This window comes from Kwoniella shandongensis, chromosome 4 (genome assembly GCF_008629635.2).
Source record: "Kwoniella shandongensis chromosome 4, complete sequence".
Taxonomy (NCBI): Eukaryota; Fungi; Basidiomycota; class Tremellomycetes; order Tremellales; family Cryptococcaceae; genus Kwoniella; species Kwoniella shandongensis.
This window is the reverse complement of record NC_089290.1, coordinates 605,884-626,263: the sequence shown is the minus strand read 5'-3', so window position 1 is coordinate 626,263 and position 20,380 is coordinate 605,884. Positions and strand designations below refer to the sequence as shown.

Below are 20,380 nucleotides of genomic sequence, written 5' to 3'. Positions count from 1 at the left end.
TGATCTCACATTGGAACTGACAACGGATGTCTGCCTATTCATGCTCAATCTGGGACTCTATACATGTAGCCCAATGTATATCGTCCTTACCCAGCTACTTGCACATTGATGGTCGTTGCCAATAATGACATGACTGCCACAGAGCGCACAGACGTCAAAACGCACAGACCACTCCCTGTATCTCGGAGCATTTCCCTGCAAAACATCAACCGATCAACCGTTTCACCCTATCACCCCTCTAAAACACACAACACATACACACACTTCCTTGCAAGTCACCTCAGGGGAAGAAAGACGATGCAGAGACGCACACCCCATAAATCATTCTTGCAGCAACCTTTTACCCATCATTCACCCGATATGCAACATAAAAATTGGAAAAACACAAAAACTACAGCACCCGGGATTCCCAAGTGGTCCCCCACCTTGGTACTAACCGAGCGATACCCAGCTTAGCTGCGCAGATCAGACGGGATGCGGCGTTTTCTAGGTTCTATGGCCGTAGATAAAAATAGAAAATTCAGGATGGACAGATCGCGCACGGACGTTGTGTGTGTGTGTGTGTGTATGATCGGTGATCGGACTGGACGTGCACGGGGTGGAGGTGGGTCAATGCGTTGTTGACAAGTTCCTAAATTCCGGATTTACTTTCTGATTCTATTCTTATACTTACTGCTATCAGTCTGTTGGGTATCACTTGGCCATAGGTTGAGTGCTGACAAGATGCAAGCACCGCAGCTGTGAGTTTCCTCTACCCGTGTATGATGATAGTTACGTGCTGATGGACGCTCATATAGACGGTTGAATGAGCGGCAAGCGAATCCGAATCCGTAAGTCAGATGTGAGCTACTCGGTTGTAGGCTAGCTTACACGCTCATCGCCAGCTATGTCATCTTCATCCGTTCTCTGAGGACCAAGAAAGACCATACTGTGAGTCCTATACTCTGTGCTCTACCTCGAAACTTGTAGCTGACGTCGACCGCTACTGAAGGATGCGGAGGATATCTTGAAAGCTGTTGGTGAGTAGGGCACAACCAGTCGGAACTTCCACGGTTTAGCTCACCCACGTCTTGGTCACCAGCTGCTCAGATGAAGACGATCATGAGGGATCGTTTCATGCAGGTCCATACGCTCGAAGAGGCTGCATTCAATAGAGTGGTAAGCCCTCCTTCTCCAGGATTTCCGACCGCTTGACTTGCTCGCTGAACTAATTGCTACTTCTGTGGTAGTTTGCGGGGAGGAATTGGAATCATGGACAAGTGAGTTCTCAACCATTCGAATACTGCGCCACCTACTTATGGGAGAACAGAGTATAGAACTAGTCCTTCGAGGTCCAACGGGACGTTTCCTTCCGTATGTCCAGATCCCTGCTTTATCCCCCTTATCGCATCTCTGATCTGGGTCGATAGGATGGCATACATCATATCAGTCATGTGTCATGAGGTACGCGCATATCCTCACTGCTTGTCATATACGCTGTGCTGATCCGCATTCAATGATCTAGATGGCGCACATTGAGGTTCGTCTGACACACCACTTCGTATCACTTCACCACTTGCTATACTAATTGGTGGCCATGGTAGCAAATGAACCACGGACCGAAATTCCAGAAGGTCTGTCCACATCTTATCATCACGTTGTCAACATATGCTAACTATGGCGGACTTATAGCTCATGGCGGAGATCAAAGCAGACGTTAGCAGGCTACAAGCTAAAGGATACTATGGTGATGGTACATCGCCTACCTCTTAGAACACAACTTAAGCGGATCTGACCTCTTCCACGTTATAGGTTTCTGGTCGGACGGCAAAAGACTCGCGGATAGTGTTCGAATGGGCGGAGAAGGTCTTAGTGAGTTCTCATATCGGTATCAGGAAGACTCGCTCGCTGACTGGAAGCAGGACAATCTGATTTTCCGGAGTATGTGTGTGGTGTCAGCGCTGCGTGAGTACAATTCCTGCTTTGCTTCCATTTCAAAGCTGATACAATCGTGTCTTGGAACGTAGCGACGCTCGGAAAGCCCGAAGACCGAATAGAGGTCCATCTGCCAGTCAGGGTCCAGGATTAGTCAAGGGTGAAGCATCACATCGATCTGGTAGACAAACGGAGTACAATCGCAAAGCTGGACGCCGAAACAACGCAGATATGGGAGAAGTCGGTTTGCGTTTAGATGGTGGAAAGTGTGAGTGATCCTCACCGACTGCGTTGGTCCTATGGTAGACAGTCGCTGACGATTGTTTGGTTTCAAGTGATCACGAAAGAAGATCGGGAGGCGAGAAAAGCATACATGGATGATCGAACACAACTGCTTCTGAGCCATGGTGTCGCTATCACCAAGGCGAAGAAGCGAGCAGCTGAGATGTTCGATGAGGAGAACCCGTGGTGGAAAGAGGGTAGCACAAGGGGTAGAACGTGAGTTAGACCAGATTATCGATGGTATCCAATCGCATGAGCTTATGACCGTGGTGTGGTAGAGCCAAATCGAAGACTGCTGCAGAGATGCGAGCAGCTGCTGCCGAAGCCCGATTACGAGCCTTGGCTGGTCCGTCAAATGCAGGGCATTCCGACCTCAAACCTATCAAATCCGATGACGAAGCCAGCGACGAAGAGAGTGCCGACGAAGGAGAGGAAGAGGTGCCAGATCCACATATGAATGTGGAGGAGAGGCGCAAAGAGATGGAGGAAGAGATGGATGACGAAGAGCGAGAGGGACTCAGAGGAGGATGGGAGGAGTACGTGGGTGATGGCCTAGTGAAGAGCGAAGAAGGGCAGACAGGAAACGGAGAGCGCTCAGGGAAGAGAGTCGCATCTCCGCCGGTTGATACGACCAAGGGGAAGCAGAGAAAGGTGGACATCGCATCGGCACCAAAGTTTGGAGCAGACCTTGTTAGGGAAGAACGTCTCCGGGGGCTAGGTCTCGCAACTACGGGGTCGACTAAGTCAAGCAACCTTCTGGGTGGACGTGCACAGGACGACAGAAAGACGGGAGTCAAGCTTGAACCGGGTCAGAGTAACCTGGTACATGGCGAGAAGGATTTGCAACCTCGAGAGGATGGCAAACCTGGATGGAGATGTCGAGTGTGCACTTTCATCAACCTGATAGATCAAGGGAGGTGCGGTGAGTGATATGATCCCGAATATTCCACTTACAGCGCTGACGTTGTCGCCGCGGATGATGTAGAGATGTGTCAGTCTCGACCAGATGGTACGATGCCACCTGATGTGATCATCTGATTGCTGAGTTGCAGAATGGAGATGGCCAGTCCCACGACATCATGTAATTATACCAGGCATTCTCATACATTTTGAGCCCGTTGTACACGTGCAAATAGATAACATATAATTCCTTTCACCTATTAACCTCCATAATGATACGTCCACTTCAATAAGATAGCACAAATTGAAACAGATTACCACTTGGACTGAGTACCGTTGTAACGCATATGCAAACCGGCATATTTCTCCCTTGTCGAATCGTCGATAACTTTCACGATACCCTCTGCAACACAACGTCAGCATTCTCCTTCAGAATTCCGGATTGAAGGCACGCAAAGAGTGGCGCACTCACCAACACTCTCTTTAACAGTAGTGGGAGCTTTGTCCATCCCTACAGATCTTGCTCCTCGATCTCCCATATCTGTCTGGACCCATCCGGGTGATAGGGAGAAAGTGACGATGGATTCGTTCTCAAAGTGGGTGTATCGAGCCTAGTGCGAGAACGTGCGAGTATCAGCATGACAAGTCTCTCGATAGATCACACCAGGACTGTGAGGCACTCACGAGGTAGTTCATGCAGCACTACGAACAGATATGGAATAGGTCAGTGAATCCATACTCCCCGAATAGCTCAACTGCTGACCGGATCTGGAGCCCAGCGTGACAGATTATGGTAGGAGGGCGAGACCAAGACTCACCTTTGTAATACCGTATGCTGCATCTTTCTTGTCAGGAATTCGATCGATGATACTGGCTCCTGATGACATCCAGATGAACTTTGATCCTTTAGGCATGACAGGAACGCATGCTTGGTACAGCGCAAGTGGGGCCAGGACCTATATGCCGAGGAACGAGAATGTGACAATTGTCAGTTCGGTTGGCCGCCATAGCTTGTCCCATATCCCAGCATGTCCAAACGTCCGAACAAGGAGGATGTGACAACGATCCCATGGCAGTTGTTGTCTCGATTGACTGTGTCAAACGTAGAAGTAGGGGTCATTTTCACTCACATTGATACGCCAGTGCTCTTCGAAACTGCCGAGATCTACGTCGGACAATGCCGCGAAACAACCTTCTTCCATAATCGCGGCATTTGCAATCACCTATGTGATGTCGGTGATTGTCAAGGCGGTCAGAACGTTGAACCGTGTCCTACAATTAACTATAGCTGATCACTCACGATGTCGAGCTTGGTGATACCTTGATTCTTCAATTCTTCCATTGCCTAATCGCCATCCGTTTGCCTGTCAGCAATCACATTCCCCGACGAAGAGCAAACAAGCGAGAGGAGAAAGTGCTTTTTGACAAAGTCAAGTGCCAAATACCACAACGACTCACCTTCTTACCATCTCCAATCTCTGCCGAATCGAGTTTCACAACTACCAGCTTTGATCCTTCTGCCTTACCCGTGATATCAGGCATGGAGTCGGGCTTCCTCAAGCCTGCAATGACGGTCGTGTTGGGTCTCTTTGCATATTCTTTGGCGAGGCCGAGACCGATGCCTCGGTTCGCGCCCGTGATGAGGACAGTAGTGCTTGACATTGTTGTGGAATTGAAAATGAACGAGATGATGTTGTTATTGTTGGGTTGTAGCTATTTGTACAAGCCTCAAGCGATGAGATAGATGCGACAACGGTGCATTTCAAGTGGGACAGTGAAGGAGGATGTCATCCGTCTTATATACTCTGGAGACAAGTATGTACTACCCACATGCTAGATTCACGGTGTATCTCCATCACCGATTCCGACACACAGGGGGGTAGTCACTATCCCTCGGAATTCCAGCAGATCGTCGCGCTGCGTGATGTTTACCGGCGCCGAAATACCGACACCTCCACCTCTGCTATCCCGTTAGCATATAGAGCGGTCATATCCGGATTAGAGTATCTCAGCTGCAGCTTGGAGAGAGATGCTTACGTTTCGAGAAATGACGCTATACAACTTGACTGGTGAGTCGGCACGCAAGCATGATGTATGTTTATGGTCGCAAACCTAAATGTGTCTTGTTGATTTCAAGCACACTTCTTTCCAATCAACTTAGGACATCACCAATTCACTCTTCAGATAGACACGTACAATGCCCACAGTTCTCATCACAGGTTGTAACAGAGGGTGAGCGACTACCATCCCCTTCACCAAACGGCACTACGCCAATAGCTGACATCTTATCGTTCAGAATCGGGCAAGCTTTTCTCAAGGCCTATCGGAGTCAAGGATGGACAGTGATTGCTGGTGTACGAGATCCATCGACAGTCACCAAAGAGGATGGGTTGATCGTCGTCAAGATTGAATCAGACTCTACGACCGATGCCAAAGCCGTACGTTCCCAAAACTCCGACCTCAAGTCTTGGGGTCTGTTCGTCCAGCAAAGTGAGGCACGAACTGATGTGACGTGTGTTGAGTAGGCTGTAGAAGAACTCAAGTGGAAGTATGGAGTGGAGAAACTCGATTTGGTAATTGCCAATGCTGCTGTCCACCTCACCCATGCGCACTTGAAGGATGTAGATCCCGATATCCTCGACACCACATGGAAAGTCAACGTGAGTCATGCGTTATCACTCAACTGACCTTGGGTGCGCTGGTACATGAAAAAGGCTGACCGTAGTTGGTTGTTACTTCCAGGTCCGCGGGCCACTGATCCTTTTCCAAGCGTTCTATTCATTGCTGGGTACAGATGGCAAATTCGTCATCATCTCTTCGGGTGCTGGCAGGATCGGTAAACAGCAAACTCCCGGAGGTGGCGCCTACGGTCAATCCAAGGTAGGTCAGGGGCGTTTTGTCCCAATCACCCTTTCTACAATTTCACTCTCAAGCTATTATATTTGATCACGGGCGTTGCTGATATGTAGGCGCGTATAGGCCGCGGTGAACTTCTTGGTAGCTAAGTTGCATGTTGAGCATCCCGACTTGGTAGTCCTGGCACTAAACCCTGGATGGGTGGAGACGTGAGTCCTTTTCTTTCTGCTCTTGGTCGAAATGGGGAGAACACAGGAGACTGACATGACTCTCATTCGCGCAGTGATATGGGGACACAAGGTGCCAAATGGTCAGGAATGGACAAGACACCGCTCAAAGTGTCAGATACATTGCGTGAGTTCCCCTTCCTCCTGGGCTTCCTCCTTGTCCTCCTCGCATGTTAGTGATCTGAACCAATTCTGATGGAACTGTATCTGTAGCTGGTATGCTGAAGGTGATAGAGGAGGCCAAGAAGGACACCACGAGCGGGAAACTCGTCGACTAGTGAGTACCGGACGCTTTGTTGATCAGTGGGGTGTTGTCACTAACGGTAAGTATAACTTCACTCAGTGACGGCTCGATCATGTCTTGGTGAGAGGTCTCGTGTGGCACCAGACGACGATCTTAGTCAATCACATGTAATCTATCAATATTTCTGGAACACGTTGTAGAAACATGTATATCTGACTTCTACAATGTGAGATTGCTTCAAACTTCGTAGTACAAGTATGTACAAGGTCTCGTGTCCGACAGGACATGTGTGTCGCGTTCTGCGCAGCACGGCCCATAGTCTCATGAGCCATGCACTGGAGTCAGATGCAAGAGCGGGCATTAGATGACCATTGATCTGCAACGAAGGGTGATAAGCTCTGACATATATACCCCAAGGTTTTCTTTAGAAGTACGTATCGAAGCAGGTGGTCGATCTCGGCCCGGTGTACGTAAGTGCAACTTCCTAGCTGTATATCGTCCTTGACACACATGGTCCGAAAACATACACATACTGCCCCAGATGCCAGATCCGTACTTCTGCGAGACGTCAACGGCGATGACGATGCTGCTGTCGATGATGATGATGAGCATATGCGGATACATGTGGTGCTGTGTTTGTATGACCCCCCTATGCTGTGTTAAGGGAATGCTGTGCCACACGCGGAGTTTTTTCATCAGAGTATGCTTAATTTCTCCGCCACATTCACCCCCTTCTCTAGCGCACTTGGACGCCGTCAACCCCACATGCAACTCGACTGGACGCTGATACTACTACTACTACCGACGCGTGCGTCGTCAACCATCAACTTGATGAACTTGCAATACAACTTTGCATTGTGACAATCAGTTCTCAAGTATATAATACAAGCTACAAGGCTTGCCAACTCACTGCTTCCTGTCGGAGTTCTGCCTATTCTCAAACAACATACCCAACTCGACGAGTGATCCTTGGCTGCACGGGCGTCATCGAAGCAGTGTCACTACGTAATCAACAAAGGCAAAGGCGGCTGCCACCCAACGAGTACTCTTCGAGGACATCAAGCACATTCACAAGCAGCGTCTTCCTATCTATCACTTGACTCATCTGCATCCTCCCTGTTTTATTGTATAGATACCTATCAACATGGTGAGTTACCTATCCATAGTCTCCGCTTCCGTATCCGCACAGTATGCTAATCATGACATGACTTCGCAGCCACCTCCTAGCTCTGATCCCAAGATCAACCATCTCCTCTCGACAATCCAGTCCGAACGTCGAAACTTGGAAGGTGCCAAAGCTGTCATGAGAGCTGTTGAAGCTTCATCAAAGAACGAAGCGGTCATTCAACAAGCTCAAAATGAAGTCCGATCAGCCCAAGCGTCAATCAAGTTCTTGGAAGATGAACTGGCAAAATTACAGATGGGGAGTTCTGGCGGTAGTGGTGGATCTGGAAGTCCGATGAGAGGAGGAGAGAGTTCTAGAGGAGGACAATATCCACCTGGTCAAGGGTTAATGACACCTTCGAAAAGTGGTGGTACTGCACAAGGTGGTGCCGCAAGTGGTGGACCGATAAGTCCGAGTCCGAGCGGGAAGAACTGGAACGTCGATAGAGATAGACCATTACCGCCTCCTCCACCAGGCGCAGAACAAGACGAGGTTAAGAAAGCAGAACCGAAGAATTACACTCAATTAGGTGAGTTATTTCATATCACCTCCATGCACAGCACATGGTCATATGCTGATCTTGACCTTTTCCTGCATCAAAGATCTGCTCAGATACGACGCCCCATTGACAGGCGCCAAGATCACTCGGATGCTCAACCAACTTCAATTCAAACTTCAGGTCGAGGAGCAATATAAGACCGGAATAGAGAAGATGGCTCAGGCATATCGGGCAGAGGGAGATAAGCGATTGCGAGGAGAGACGGACGCCAAGAGGGTGGAGAGTGATGGGAAGATTCAGTTGTTGAGGAAGGCGAAGAGAAGATATGAGACCCTGGCCAAATTTGGTGGTGCTGTCGAGGAAGAAGAAGGTGAGTAAATCTTTGCCCGAATGACCGCAACGCAAGGGCGCTATTGACGTGTTGTCGTCAGATTTGTTGCCGGACGGAAAGCGAAAGGAGGCTTTGAGAAAACCGATATCCGGTAAACTCCTCATCTCGCTTCGTTCCGCTCGTGATCTCAACCACCGCGCTCTCCCTCGGAAATCATCCAAAGTTTACACCGAGACTACCGTCGTCATCAAGATTGAGGGCAACGAACGAGCTGTGTCTCACCCCTCGCGAACCGATAAGTGGCATGAAGACTTCGATATTCCGGTCGACAAAGCCAACGAAGTGGAAATCACCATCTACGATACCATCGCTCCTGGCGATTCGGCCCCGATAGGTATGATGTGGTTAAGAGTGAGCGACTTGGTGGAGGCTCTGCGTAGACAGAAGGTTGGCATCGAGAGTCAGGGTGCAGGCTGGGTCACGGCTGCGACAGCGGCCAGTATGGGACCTAGACATGGAAATGCGCCAGATTCCGTCACACTGCATAGCGCTGGAACTATCAGAGGTAGACCTGATGGGGATGGTAAAGGTCCCGATGGTATTGAAGGGTGGTGGTCTGTTGAACCAGCAGGTGCTATTTCACTCCGACTTGACTTTGGTGAGTAAAGCCAGATAACCTTCCGTGCTATCTCGATCCTGTGCTGATTTTGCGTTCCAGTCAAGGACACTGCTCCCGGTGGAAGACGGCCATACGAAGCTCTCGGTCGTCAGGGTGCCGTTCGAAAGCGAAAGGGCGACGTCTTCGAGATGAACGGCCATCAATTCGTCCAAAGACAGTTCTACCAGCCCATTATGTGTGCTCTGTGTCAAGAGTTCCTTCTTACCGGCGAAGGATACCAGTGCGAGGATTGTCGATATGCGTGTCACAAGAAATGTTACCCCAAAGTGGTCACAAAGTGTATCAGCAAGTCAAAGGCGGATGGCGTAAGTGTTTGGAGCTTTCCTTGTCGAGTGGCTATACTGACGCTTGCTATTACGATAGGAGGGCGACGAGGAGAAGATCAACCATCGTATCCCACATCGATTCACCCCGTACACCAACATGTCTGCCAACTGGTGTTGTCACTGCGGTTACATGTTACCGTTTGGCCGAAAGAACTCTGTCAAGTGTTCCGGTGAGCTACTTGTGCCTTCCTTCTAGCAATCGCGCACCAGCTAACAGATGATACCCGTTAGAATGCTCTCTCACTTGCCATCAAACATGTTCTCACCTTGTTCCCGATTTCTGTGGTATGACTATGGAGATGGCCAACATCCTCTTGAAGAACCTCCGGGATATCAAAACAACTCAAGTGCACAAGAAACCTCTGCCTGCATCTGTGTCATCGTCCAGTTCCTCTGTCTCGACGTTACCATCATATCACGCTCAAGAACGAATACCTCCTCCGCCTGTTCAGCAACCACCAGTACAGCAACAGGCTCCACCTCGACCTGCTCCTCCCAGTGCTTATGGAACTCCCGACTCTCGATATGGCACACCTAGCCAGCCTCAACAGCAGATCCAACAACCACAACAATTGCCTCAGCCACCTGCTCAGCAACATCCTCCTGCGAGTGGATACAACGACCTCCGACCTGTTGGCAGTCGACCAATGCCTCAACCTCCCGCGGCACCCCAACATGGCAAGAGCTATGAGAATCAACGACCGCAGGACGGATACGCGGCGATGCCACCTGTGTCTGTGCAACCGAAGATCCCACCAGGTGCACAGGTGGCCGAACCACCACGAGGATATGCCGCCGCACCAGCACCCGCTCCCGCACCTATTTCTGTCCCTGCGCCATCACAGGCTCTCAGCACTCGTCCCCCGCAGCAAGTCGCTCGAAGACGAAAGGTCGGATTGGACGATTTCAATTTCCTGGCTGTTCTCGGTAAGGGTAACTTCGGAAAGGTCATGTTGGCGGAGGAGAAGACGTCAAACAACTTGTACGCTATCAAGGTGTTGAAGAAAGAGTTCATCATTGAGAACGACGAAGTTGAGAGGTGAGTGTGAGAAGATGAGCGACGTTGTGATGGCGGAACGCTAATCAATTCTTTCTGCAATTAGTACCCAATCCGAAAAACGAGTCTTCCTTGCAGCAGCACAAGAAAGGCACCCCTTCCTTCTCGGTCTTCACTCTTGTTTCCAAACCGAAACCCGAGTCTACTTCGTCATGGAATACGTTTCCGGTGGTGATCTCATGCTTCACATCCAGAAAAAACAATTCACACTCCGACAAGCGAAATTCTATGCTTGTGAAGTTCTCTTGGCTTTGCAGTATTTCCACACGAAGGGTATCATCTACCGAGACTTGAAGTTGGATAACATCTTGTTGACTCTCGATGGTCATGTCAAGGTTGCGGATTACGGTTTGTGTAAGGAGGAGATGTGGTATGGGAAGACTACGAGTACATTCTGTGGTACTCCGGAGTTCATGGCGCCAGAGGTGAGTGAACTGCATACGGAGCCTCCGGGAGCTCCGAGACTGATATATGATCTGCCTGCTATAGATTTTGCTTGAACAACGATATGGTCGAGCGGTCGACTGGTGGGCGTTCGGTGTTCTCACCTACGAGATGTTGTTGGGTCAATCACCTTTCCGAGGAGATGATGAAGATGAAATCTTCGATGCTATCTTGGAGGATGAGCCGTTGTATCCTATCACAATGCCTCGAGATGCTGTGTCGTTGTTGCAGAGGGTGAGTTGTCTCATGAATATCATTGATCAAGCCGAAGCTGACTGACACTTTGTTACAGCTCCTAACACGAGACCCAGCTCGACGACTCGGAGCTGGTGAAGCCGATGCTGAAGATATCAAGCGACACCTCTTCTTCAAGGATGTCAACTTTGACGATGTTTACCACAAACGTATCCCACCGCCATACTTCCCCACTATCGGAAATGCGACCGACACGAGTAACTTCGACCAAGAGTTTACGAGAGAACAACCGACTTTGACACCGGTTCATACGCAGTTGAGCGCAGCGGATCAACAAGAGTTTGCAGGTTTCAGTTGGGTAAGTGCAGAGCTCTTTTGTGTGGGAGCGTAGGAGAAGAACGAATGAAGACTGACATGAAGGTATTGTAGATCGCACCTTGGGCTGCTGCACAGGCTTAAACTAAGTCGGAATGAAAAGGAAATTGTTATCGATCGTATTTTGTATATATGAAGACAGGAGGAGGAGACGAGATGGGACAACGACAAGTGGCACTATGATGAAAGTACACGAGATGACGGAATAGACGAGAGAAATGAGAATGGGAGGGGGGGGGGGGGTGTTGTTGGATGAAGTGACTAATGAATGGATGTATACGCTGAGTCATGCGAGCGGGGTGTGAGAGTTATACGATACATCCACATCTAACAATCATTAAGAGATATCGAGTTTCAAATATTCCAGTTGAGCTGATCGTTCCGACTCTTGATACGACCTCGCATCGCTCGGTCGCGCTCAGAACCCACCTTCCCCTCTTACTCTCTGAATGGCACCTTTCACGCCTACAAAAGACTTCATAATCCCCTTTGGCTGTTTCTTCTCCCCTTCCAACTCCTTTCCCTGAGGATCTCTCCAGATCCCATCGGAAGGATCAACTTTACCATAATATTTCGTATTTTGGTTCGAATCGATCGTTTCGCGCCATTGAGTAGCGATGAGTGGAGAGTCGATAAGGATGTTTATTTCTTGAGAGTGGAAATGCGATTGGGTATCTTGGTTGCCGTTTCCTTGGATGGCGATCTGAGAGTCGACAACTGTGTGGGTTGGTGGGTGGGTAGGTGGACGAGTGGGCCGAATATCCGAAAGGGCGATAGGCAGAAGGGTAAACAAAAGGGTGCAATGACGGCAAGGCAAGTGGACATGAGGAGCGCAGGGAGAGCAGATAGGTAAACAATGGTCAGTAAAGACAGACTTGGGTCAGAGATGAGCCGTTTCGATGGTACAAACAGCCATTTGGAAAGGATGACATCGCACTCACTCATCAACTTGACATGACAGTTCCTGCTCTTCTTATTCGCATTCAGAGGAGCCCGTTGATCTTTACCCGTGTACCAATATATCTCCAAATTCTTTTTGTCGCTCTCCGAGAGACGGGAGTACATGTATGTGGAGATGGCAGAGTTCGTACCGCCCTGGAAGGGGAGCAGCTCCCCCTGCGAAGAGAGACAAGGTATCGCAGATCAGTTGGGATCTCAAGAGGAATCGATCTCTATGCGATAACTCACTTCATCGTTGAAGCCCAGATCGGCGTAGATTTGGACTAAAACCCCTCTTCGGACGGTCTCAAGTGCTGCTTCGACGATCGGCACAGCGTTGAATGTCGGTGTTTGGCTGGGGCGGGCAGCTCAGGTCGTCAGCCAACGAGACGACTGTCCCAGGCGATTCGAGGCCACATGGCCCACTCACATGAACACGCTCTTTCTGGCAAACTTCATAGCTGCTAGCCAGGCTTGGTCCTGAGGTACGAAAACATCCCCATGACCGGGTTCTACGGGTTGGAGATGAGCTTTGACGCTTGATAACATAGCCAAGACGGACGGATCGTTCTGTACGCAGCAAGGCAATCAAGCAATACAGAGCCACACTCACGACCTCGTGGCGGACGATTGACCAGTGCGATCGGAAAAGGATTGTGCGGCGTGTGTAAGAACAAAGGCTTGAACGCAGCAGCATTTGGAGGCGGGCTCTTATCTGTTATATCGATCTTGCTGCCGGTATCTACGTCCTTGTCATCAGTCTGAAACTTCTGCGCACAGAGGTGTGCAAGCACGGCTGGATACAACTCACTGAGGTGCTTCGTAATCGCTTCTTCGTCCGTGAACTGATCATCTACCCTCTCCGCTTCATCGGCGTTGTTCCCATCCCAGATCTCCTTCTTCCTCTGCATACTCTGCCCTCCATCATCCCCTCCTTCTTGAGCATGATGTTGTGCCAGTATCTCTCGCGATCTGGACGCAGCACTGTCGAGATCACCCTTACTGCCAATAACAGGGTGGGCAGTGCCGAAATCGTAATTCTTCGAGCCGCCAGGTGGGTATGTCGGGGGATGTGCTAAGAGGGGGAGTGGGGGATGGAAGGCGTTGGACCACGATAAGAGCGCCATATCGTAGAATGCCTGAACGATGGGACCTTCGATATGTGACATCATCTCGACGTTCACCTGAGCAGCGTGCCAACATCAGCATACTACTGTATTCCTCTTTCTTCTCACAAGGTCCAGTATACCATCGGATAAAATCTTCAGTGGCTATAATGAGAGTCAAAGAACTCACTCTGTCTTGGATGTTATTGCTACCTAACAATGCTACCCTCCTATCAACCACCATATATTTCGCATGGAACGTCCCCACGGGCGGTTCATGATAATTTTGAACCTCAAGTAGACAGCCTGGGATCTCTTCAGGTGGAGGAAGTTTGACCTTGTCTCCGGTGTATGTCTTTCGGTCGACTGACTGGTGGGGGTCTATCAACTGATGTGGGTTACCGCGATCGTACACTGCAAGTGAGCGAGGGTCAGTATCGCGCACCAGATGGCAGATTGGCATATCCGATGCATGAAGCGGAGTCGATATGCTTACTTAGCTTGATAACAACTCTTGGGCCGTTTCTTTCAACGACTCTCCTTGAGAGCTCTCTGAACGCATCCACAATGGTTTGGGCAGCACTTGATGCCTCCCAGAAATCTGTACAAGAAGCGTCTTTTAGCTTACCCTTTTGCAAAGTGCAGTGCGCGGAGTGTGCAACTCACTGGTAGCAAGGAAGATCTCTCGTTCTGCTCGGACAATCACATCTGCGTGGTGCTGAAACGAGAGTCAGTTCCAAAAAATGATGACTACAAGGTATCAATGGATCTGTAGACCTACCTGGATGATATCTGGGATGACCGAGATGATACTCAGTGGAATCACACCTGTCGCTCCGATCAATGGTGGGGAACAGAGGTTCTTGAGAGGATCCGTCTCGAGTGGTCGAAGGGATTTAGCCCAGACCTGATTAGAGTGAGGTGACAGATTAGCTACTTCTGTGAGTATACTGGTGATTCGTCACTTCGATCTCGCTTGACTCACATTCAGAAATAACTCGCTCGGTTGTGCTTCACCCCACTGTCCGCATCTTCTTACTTGCTCCAAGTGCTCTTGGCTCAGAGGATACATAGCATCCCACTGTTCCTGCGCGGGATTATGGACTCCCTCGTCTTCACTCCCTTTCAGATGTACCTTCTCCAGCAACTTCTCCACTTTGCTAACATTCGGTCTTCCGTCAGACCCAGCACCTGCTTGTGATTCTTGGCCTGTTGCATGGTCAAGATGATGAGCATGATGCCCATGATCGCGATGATGGCCGTAGAGCTTCTCAGCGACTTCTTTGACGGATGTCTCGGGGTAGGAAGCTGCAAGTGTGGAAGTCACAGTAGGTGTGGGAGTCGTGAGGAGGTTGAAGAGCTTCTGAGAGAGAAAGCCGGTTCCCGGTAGTGGTTCAGTATTGGTCGTCATTTCGTTCTGCTTCATGAACGTTATGCAAAACGGGACAATGCAGGATGAGATGCATCTCGTATATCCAACCTATACTCTACACAACACTCACCGACAGCGGCACCACTACTACTACCTAATGATAAGCGCAGAGCGTGAGTAGTGCGTCATTGAGAACCATCCAAAGTTGTATTATGAATACCACATGCTGCAAGTCGCACGTCGACCCAAAATCTATTTTGGAACCAAACAAATGTCTATTTTCGTTCACAGCGTCATCGCTCACACAATCACTTTGATACGTAAACAATCCCCCCGTCTATGAGTTTAGTAGTAGTTCGGCCGATCGGCTGATCGGATCCGATGGGGTCTTTGGGGCTTCCAGGCGGCAAGTTCCGCAGATAGCATTGTTTCAGGGATTGTTATTCCATATCCGTTCATCGGAAATGACCGATGCAATGTAAATGAAAAAATGGATACAGGACTGGCCAGAAGGACCAGTCAGTCACCTACCGAGCTCCCGAGAAGAGAAGAGATCCATTTCATCTTTCTTCTTCTCCTTCTTCTCGATCTTCATTTCCCGTCTGCAAGTACAGACCATACATACTGTATACGTCGCGAGTCGGTTCGCGGTCTGGATACCGTATCCTCGTCGAACAAACTATTTGTCACGATCGTATCGGATCTGGGATCACTCGAATCGTCGTTTGTTGTTACTATAATTGGAATCGATCTCGCGCCTTGCCCCCTGTCTCGCTGTATCTATACATCTTCATCCCCTATCCAAATCTATATTATCGACATCACACCACCCCATTCGTTAGAACACCGTAATCGACAGTGGCAAGCATGTCGACTCCTGCCACTCGGGCGCCACCTCCCCGTACGACGCGCCGACAATCCTCCTCCATCTTACCGACTACCCAACCTGCCACCTCGACCACAGCCGAAGCAGGGGCGGCTTTCCCTCGACTGACACGTACCGGCACATCGGGGAGCTATCATGCCCAAAATGCCCTACGGCGAATGGCCACGCATGAGACTGGTGAATTCGTGGATGAAGAACATGACGGAGCAGCCTCCCTCGATGATGTTGGCGGTGACGGTGGACTACATACACATGACGAACATGAAGGCGAAGGCTCGGACCATTCCTCTTCGAATCATCATGAGTCACCTGGGGAAGAATCGGCGGAAATGGGAGGGAAAGGTAATGACGAAGAAGCCAAGATAGATGGGAAATCCAAATCGTCAAGATGGGGAAAGAAGAAAGAAGTTGAATTGCAAGATCAAACAAATCTGTTACCTGTCAGACAGGTCGTCTTGGTCTTTTGTGGTTTGACATGTGCCCTCTTCTGCAGTTTGTTAGATCAAACTATGTGAGTCAAGCTCTTCTTTCGAGATCCTGCGCATGTCACTGACGGTGTTGCTTTGCAGTGTTACAACCGCGTTGCCTACCCTAGGAAAGGTGTTCAGTCGAGCTGATATCAGTTCTTGGGTTGGAACGGCGTATCTACTCACTTCCACTGTGAGCAATTCTATGACTCCCCTTCCAACGAACACATGTATCTGACTGTGTGATCGACACCAATAGTGTGCCCAACCTATCTATGGACGTATTTCCGATATCTTCGGTCGAAAGTTCACATTGCTTGCTTGTATCTTCATCTTCTTCATTGGCTCAATGGCTTGCGCTCTCGCACAGGTATGATTGCATCCACCCATCACTAGATTTGGTGCTAATTGTTTACGTGTCTCGATCTCGCAGACGATGATCCAGCTTATCGTCTTTAGAGCTATTCAAGGAGTTGGAGGCGGTGGAATCCTGACGTTGTCAATGATCATCAGTGAGTGGAGTTCATGTCTACATCCGATGCGACTGATCGTCCGCTCACCAACCCTTGGTCGTCTTCCTAGTCTCGGACGTGGTCTCGCTTAAAGAGAGGGGAAAATATCAGGGGATCGCGGGAGGTGTTGTTGCGCTGGCAAACTCGTGCGGGCCCATACTAGGCGGTGTATTCACGGAAAAGGCTACCTGGAGATGGTGTTTCGTGAGTTTACACCACCACAATTCTTATCACTTTTCATTGCCTAAGACTCTGCCATCCACCACAAGCTAACATCTCCCACTGTTCCTGCAGTATATCAACCTCCCCCTATCGGCCATCGCCTTCGTCACCATCGTTTTCATCCTTCCGCTCCGTCGAGTACGAGGATCAGCTTGGGAGAAACTCAAGAAACTAGACTTTTACGGCTCACTTCTCACCCTTGCATGGGCATCGTTGGTCCTCATCGCTCTCTCTTGGGCAGGATCACAATATTCCTGGTCATCGGCTGCGGTTCTTGCACCTTTGATCATCGGATTGGCTTTGCTCGGGATATTCATCTTCGTTGAAGCCAAGGTGGTCAGCTTGCCACTCGTGCCCATGCACATCTTCAACAGTGTCTCGGTATCTGCTTGTTATTTCACCACGTTCATGAATGGTATGGCGTTCTATGCCACGCTGTACTACCTCCCACAGTACTTCCAGGTAAGTGATGGTCGCGCCGTATAACAAGCCAAAATCTGGAATGCTGACATGTCAACCACAGGTGGTTCGAGGGGACTCGGCGATTCGATCAGGTGTTCTCATGCTCCCATTGTTGACTGTCCAAACCTTCTTTTCCTTTGGTGCCGGTATCCTTCAATCGAAGACTGGCGATTATTGGTGGAACCTCGTCATCGGATTCGCCTTATGGACTGTCGGCTTGGGTCTCATCTCAAGCGTCGATGCAAACGCTTCGATCGCGAAGTTGGCCGGATACCAAGTCATCGTTGGTGTCGGTGCGGGACAGACCTTCCAGACCAGTCTGATCGCCATTCAAGCGGCTGTATCTAGGAAAGATATGGCGACAGCGACAGGTCTTCGAAATTTCCTACGAATGCTAGGAGGTACTATCGCCTTGGCAGTTTCAAGCACTATCGTCAACAACAGTGTCAAGGGACATCTGAAAGGCGTGCTAGGAGATGATGTTTACAAGACCATCTTGGCCGACCCAACACAAGCCAACACGTTGGGACTCACAGCAGATCAATTGGCAGAGGTCACAGTGGCTTATGGTGAGTGACCCAAAGGTCTGTAGAGCGAACTTGACCTGATTCCAACGTTCAATTGTAGCCAAAGGAATCAATGCCGTCTTTTGGTATTGTACACCTTGTATCGGTATCTGCGTGCCTATAACCATTCTCTTGATAAAGAAAATAGAGCTAAAGAGAGAAGACGACGCGGCCAAGAGAGCAGAAGCGAAAGCTTGGGTGGAAAGTAAGAAAGCCAAGAAACTCGCCAAAAAGGCAAACTCGAAACATGGTCACGGACACGTCGAGCACGATTCGGAACAAGAGTCGGAACACGATTCAGAGGAGGACAGAAGAATACAGACAGAGAAGATACCCAGACACGATAGTGAGGGCACTGTTGTGGGGGAGATCGAAGAAGGCGTAGAACAGGCAACGAAGAAGATGGCAGAGGGGGCTTTGGGTATGAGTGAAAAAGAGAAGCCTGGACGATTGTAGCGTAGAAGTAACGATTGAGTAAGCGGATAGAACGGTGTTGTACATCAGAGGTAATAGGTAGATTAATATGCAAATGATACCCATTTGACATGTGTTGTACTCGAACGTGCTCCTGGCTTGAATCAGACCTACTGCAGCGTCGCACCACACGCCCTTCTACAATCTACCCGTATTGCTACTACTGCTTATGCTGTCGCTTCCTTTTCCGCCTCGGCAGATCCAAGGTCATCTCCCACTGCCCACCTTCTGATTCCGACCACTTTCACGACCACACCCTTCTCTTTACCCCAAGCGTCCAAGACGTCCTTCACCTTCCTATCATCTCCGTTGAACATCATGAATGGTTGTTCGTACAACGCCTCCTCATCTTCCACCGCTGTTCCTTCGCCCTTCTCCACTGCCTTTGTGGGGAACCCGACAACCTGTCTCGCGACTGTCCTTGCGAAATCGCCGAGATCCTTCTCCAACACATCTCCTCCTGGACCATGGATCATCGAAGCGATAGGTTTCTCCGCATCGAGACTAGTCACGCTGAGAACGACGATTCCACCGACTTTACCTTCCTTGTCTGACGGTCCGCCATGCGCATAAGCACCAGGAACGAATCGGACAGTCGGAGAAGATGGGAAAGGTGCAGCAAACGATACCGCTCGAAGGAGTTTGAGGTTCTCACCCGTTTGTGATAAACTAGAAAGCAAGGTCTGACGGATCGTCTGGGGATCAGAAGTGGGGATTGGAGTGGGTGAGTCGGACGAGGATTGTTGTGGGAGGAAGATTAATGGTGCGGAAAGTAATGATTCTGTAGGGAATTCCAATATCGGATCGTGTATAGCTGTTTGCGTTTTCGTATCTTGTGCTTGTTCCTGAGCGTTGTTCGCTGCTGAAGCGGTCGCTGAGATTTTATGATGACTATCATCTTCCTCTGATCCTGGTACGTCCAAAAAAGCAGTAGTCTCCGCTACACCTCTTGCAGTCTTCAAGAAAACCTGATTCCTAGCAACAAAGTCCGTCTCACAACCCAACTGGACCATCCCAACTCTTTTCCCACCAAGAAGGGAGATGGCGATAACGCCCTCGTTGGTTGATCTACCGGAGACTTTGGCAGCTTTTTTCTCGGCATTGCTACTGGAGGCGGATTGGAGGTAGTCTATAGCGGATTTCAGGTCGAGGTTCGATCGTTCGAGAGCTTCACGAGCTTGAGCAAGTGGCACAGGATGGATCTTTCGTAAAGAAGCGATCAGAGTGATGGGTACTTTGATACCGCCGCCATTGCCGGTTGAAGGCGAGGGAGTGTCAGCGAAAAGCGAGGGGGTGGTGGAGAGGGATCGAACGAAAGATGTTCGGAGAGAGGTGGAAGCTCGAAGTGGGAGGAGAGAGAGCATCGTGACGAAGGTGGATATTCCAATGTCGTTGATCAAAAAGATTTTGTACTCTCACGCAGGAGTTTCCGAGTTTTGAGGGACACGAAGAGCAGTCAAGAGTGAATAAGAGGTAATTAGACGAAATAGACGTCGATGCCAAAGTCACTTTTGAGGATTCAGCCGAGACTCTAGAGGAGGAGTAGATGCGAATCACAGGTCACGTGATCAAATTTCTTTCGCTCATCTCCTAAGAGCACGATCTATGGTAAATGATTCACTTTTGACTCCTATGCATGGATTTATCTGATTTCGTATGACCGGTGCATGCTATTCAGTGATCCTGAGCACTGCATGCATACTTAAGTAGACTGTGAAATCGTAGCAGCATTGACCACCCACCACAAGCGGTCGCATATAGAGCGAGTGCCACAAACTTATTCGCGTTCACCGCTAAGACCGAGTGCAAGTTGCAACAAGTCAGAAGTTGAAAGATCGCTCTTGACTTTATTTGTCCCATTCTACACATCGTCCATATCT

General features: G+C 49.6%; 7 protein-coding genes and 1 non-coding gene across 8 annotated transcripts; 4 read left to right on the top strand and 4 right to left on the bottom strand.

Moving 5' to 3' along the window:
• Window positions 1-389: 389 nt before the first annotated feature.
• On the bottom strand, window positions 390-504 carry CI109_102253. Its single transcript, XR_004236748.1, has one exon. It is a non-coding gene; the product is annotated as a 5S ribosomal RNA (ribosomal RNA).
• Window positions 505-723: 219 nt separating this feature from the next.
• CI109_102252 (uncharacterized protein) lies at window positions 724-3,234 on the top strand (the record flags this gene model as incomplete). Its single annotated transcript, XM_032004753.1, has 17 exons — window positions 724-740; window positions 798-830; window positions 885-930; window positions 992-1,019; window positions 1,082-1,158; window positions 1,230-1,259; window positions 1,310-1,353; window positions 1,410-1,443; window positions 1,505-1,519; window positions 1,584-1,613; window positions 1,672-1,732; window positions 1,792-1,851; window positions 1,902-1,944; window positions 2,007-2,182; window positions 2,250-2,412; window positions 2,475-3,118; window positions 3,182-3,234. 17 exons carry the CDS (start codon window positions 724-726, stop codon window positions 3,232-3,234), a joined length of 1,554 nt encoding a protein of 517 aa, XP_031860868.1.
• Window positions 3,235-3,410: 176 nt separating this feature from the next.
• Window positions 3,411-4,758, bottom strand: CI109_102251 (uncharacterized protein; the record flags this gene model as incomplete). Its single annotated transcript, XM_032004754.1, has 7 exons — window positions 3,411-3,499; window positions 3,569-3,707; window positions 3,781-3,798; window positions 3,915-4,052; window positions 4,227-4,319; window positions 4,397-4,441; window positions 4,555-4,758. 7 exons carry the CDS (start codon window positions 4,756-4,758, stop codon window positions 3,411-3,413), a joined length of 726 nt encoding a protein of 241 aa, XP_031860869.1.
• A 535-nt stretch (window positions 4,759-5,293) lies between these two features.
• Window positions 5,294-6,547, top strand: CI109_102250 (uncharacterized protein; the record flags this gene model as incomplete). The annotated part of the gene is made up of 8 exons (XM_032004755.1): window positions 5,294-5,328; window positions 5,393-5,534; window positions 5,622-5,756; window positions 5,839-5,976; window positions 6,076-6,161; window positions 6,236-6,306; window positions 6,393-6,456; window positions 6,523-6,547. 8 exons carry the CDS (start codon window positions 5,294-5,296, stop codon window positions 6,545-6,547), a joined length of 696 nt encoding a protein of 231 aa, XP_031860870.1.
• Window positions 6,548-7,567: 1,020 nt separating this feature from the next.
• CI109_102249 (uncharacterized protein) lies at window positions 7,568-11,578 on the top strand (the record flags this gene model as incomplete). The annotated part of the gene is made up of 11 exons (XM_032004756.1): window positions 7,568-7,570; window positions 7,640-8,117; window positions 8,191-8,457; window positions 8,519-9,076; window positions 9,137-9,402; window positions 9,461-9,593; window positions 9,655-10,462; window positions 10,527-10,905; window positions 10,970-11,158; window positions 11,217-11,477; window positions 11,549-11,578. 11 exons carry the CDS (start codon window positions 7,568-7,570, stop codon window positions 11,576-11,578), a joined length of 3,372 nt encoding a protein of 1,123 aa, XP_031860871.1.
• Window positions 11,579-11,912: 334 nt separating this feature from the next.
• CI109_102248 (uncharacterized protein) lies at window positions 11,913-14,950 on the bottom strand (the record flags this gene model as incomplete). Its single annotated transcript, XM_032004757.1, has 11 exons — window positions 11,913-12,211; window positions 12,436-12,610; window positions 12,683-12,788; window positions 12,864-12,945; window positions 13,047-13,175; window positions 13,245-13,617; window positions 13,730-13,953; window positions 14,036-14,140; window positions 14,206-14,257; window positions 14,321-14,446; window positions 14,525-14,950. 11 exons carry the CDS (start codon window positions 14,948-14,950, stop codon window positions 11,913-11,915), a joined length of 2,097 nt encoding a protein of 698 aa, XP_031860872.1.
• Window positions 14,951-15,778: 828 nt separating this feature from the next.
• On the top strand, window positions 15,779-18,482 carry CI109_102247 (uncharacterized protein; the record flags this gene model as incomplete). Its single annotated transcript, XM_032004758.1, has 8 exons — window positions 15,779-16,308; window positions 16,367-16,457; window positions 16,524-16,634; window positions 16,698-16,776; window positions 16,847-16,980; window positions 17,071-17,460; window positions 17,522-18,029; window positions 18,088-18,482. The coding sequence occupies 8 exons, from the start codon at window positions 15,779-15,781 to the stop codon at window positions 18,480-18,482; spliced, it is 2,238 nt and encodes a 745-aa protein (XP_031860873.1).
• A 185-nt stretch (window positions 18,483-18,667) lies between these two features.
• Window positions 18,668-19,864, bottom strand: CI109_102246 (uncharacterized protein; the record flags this gene model as incomplete). The annotated part of the gene is made up of 1 exon (XM_032004759.1): window positions 18,668-19,864. The coding sequence occupies one exon, from the start codon at window positions 19,862-19,864 to the stop codon at window positions 18,668-18,670; it is 1,197 nt and encodes a 398-aa protein (XP_031860874.1).
• Window positions 19,865-20,380: the final 516 nt, after the last annotated feature.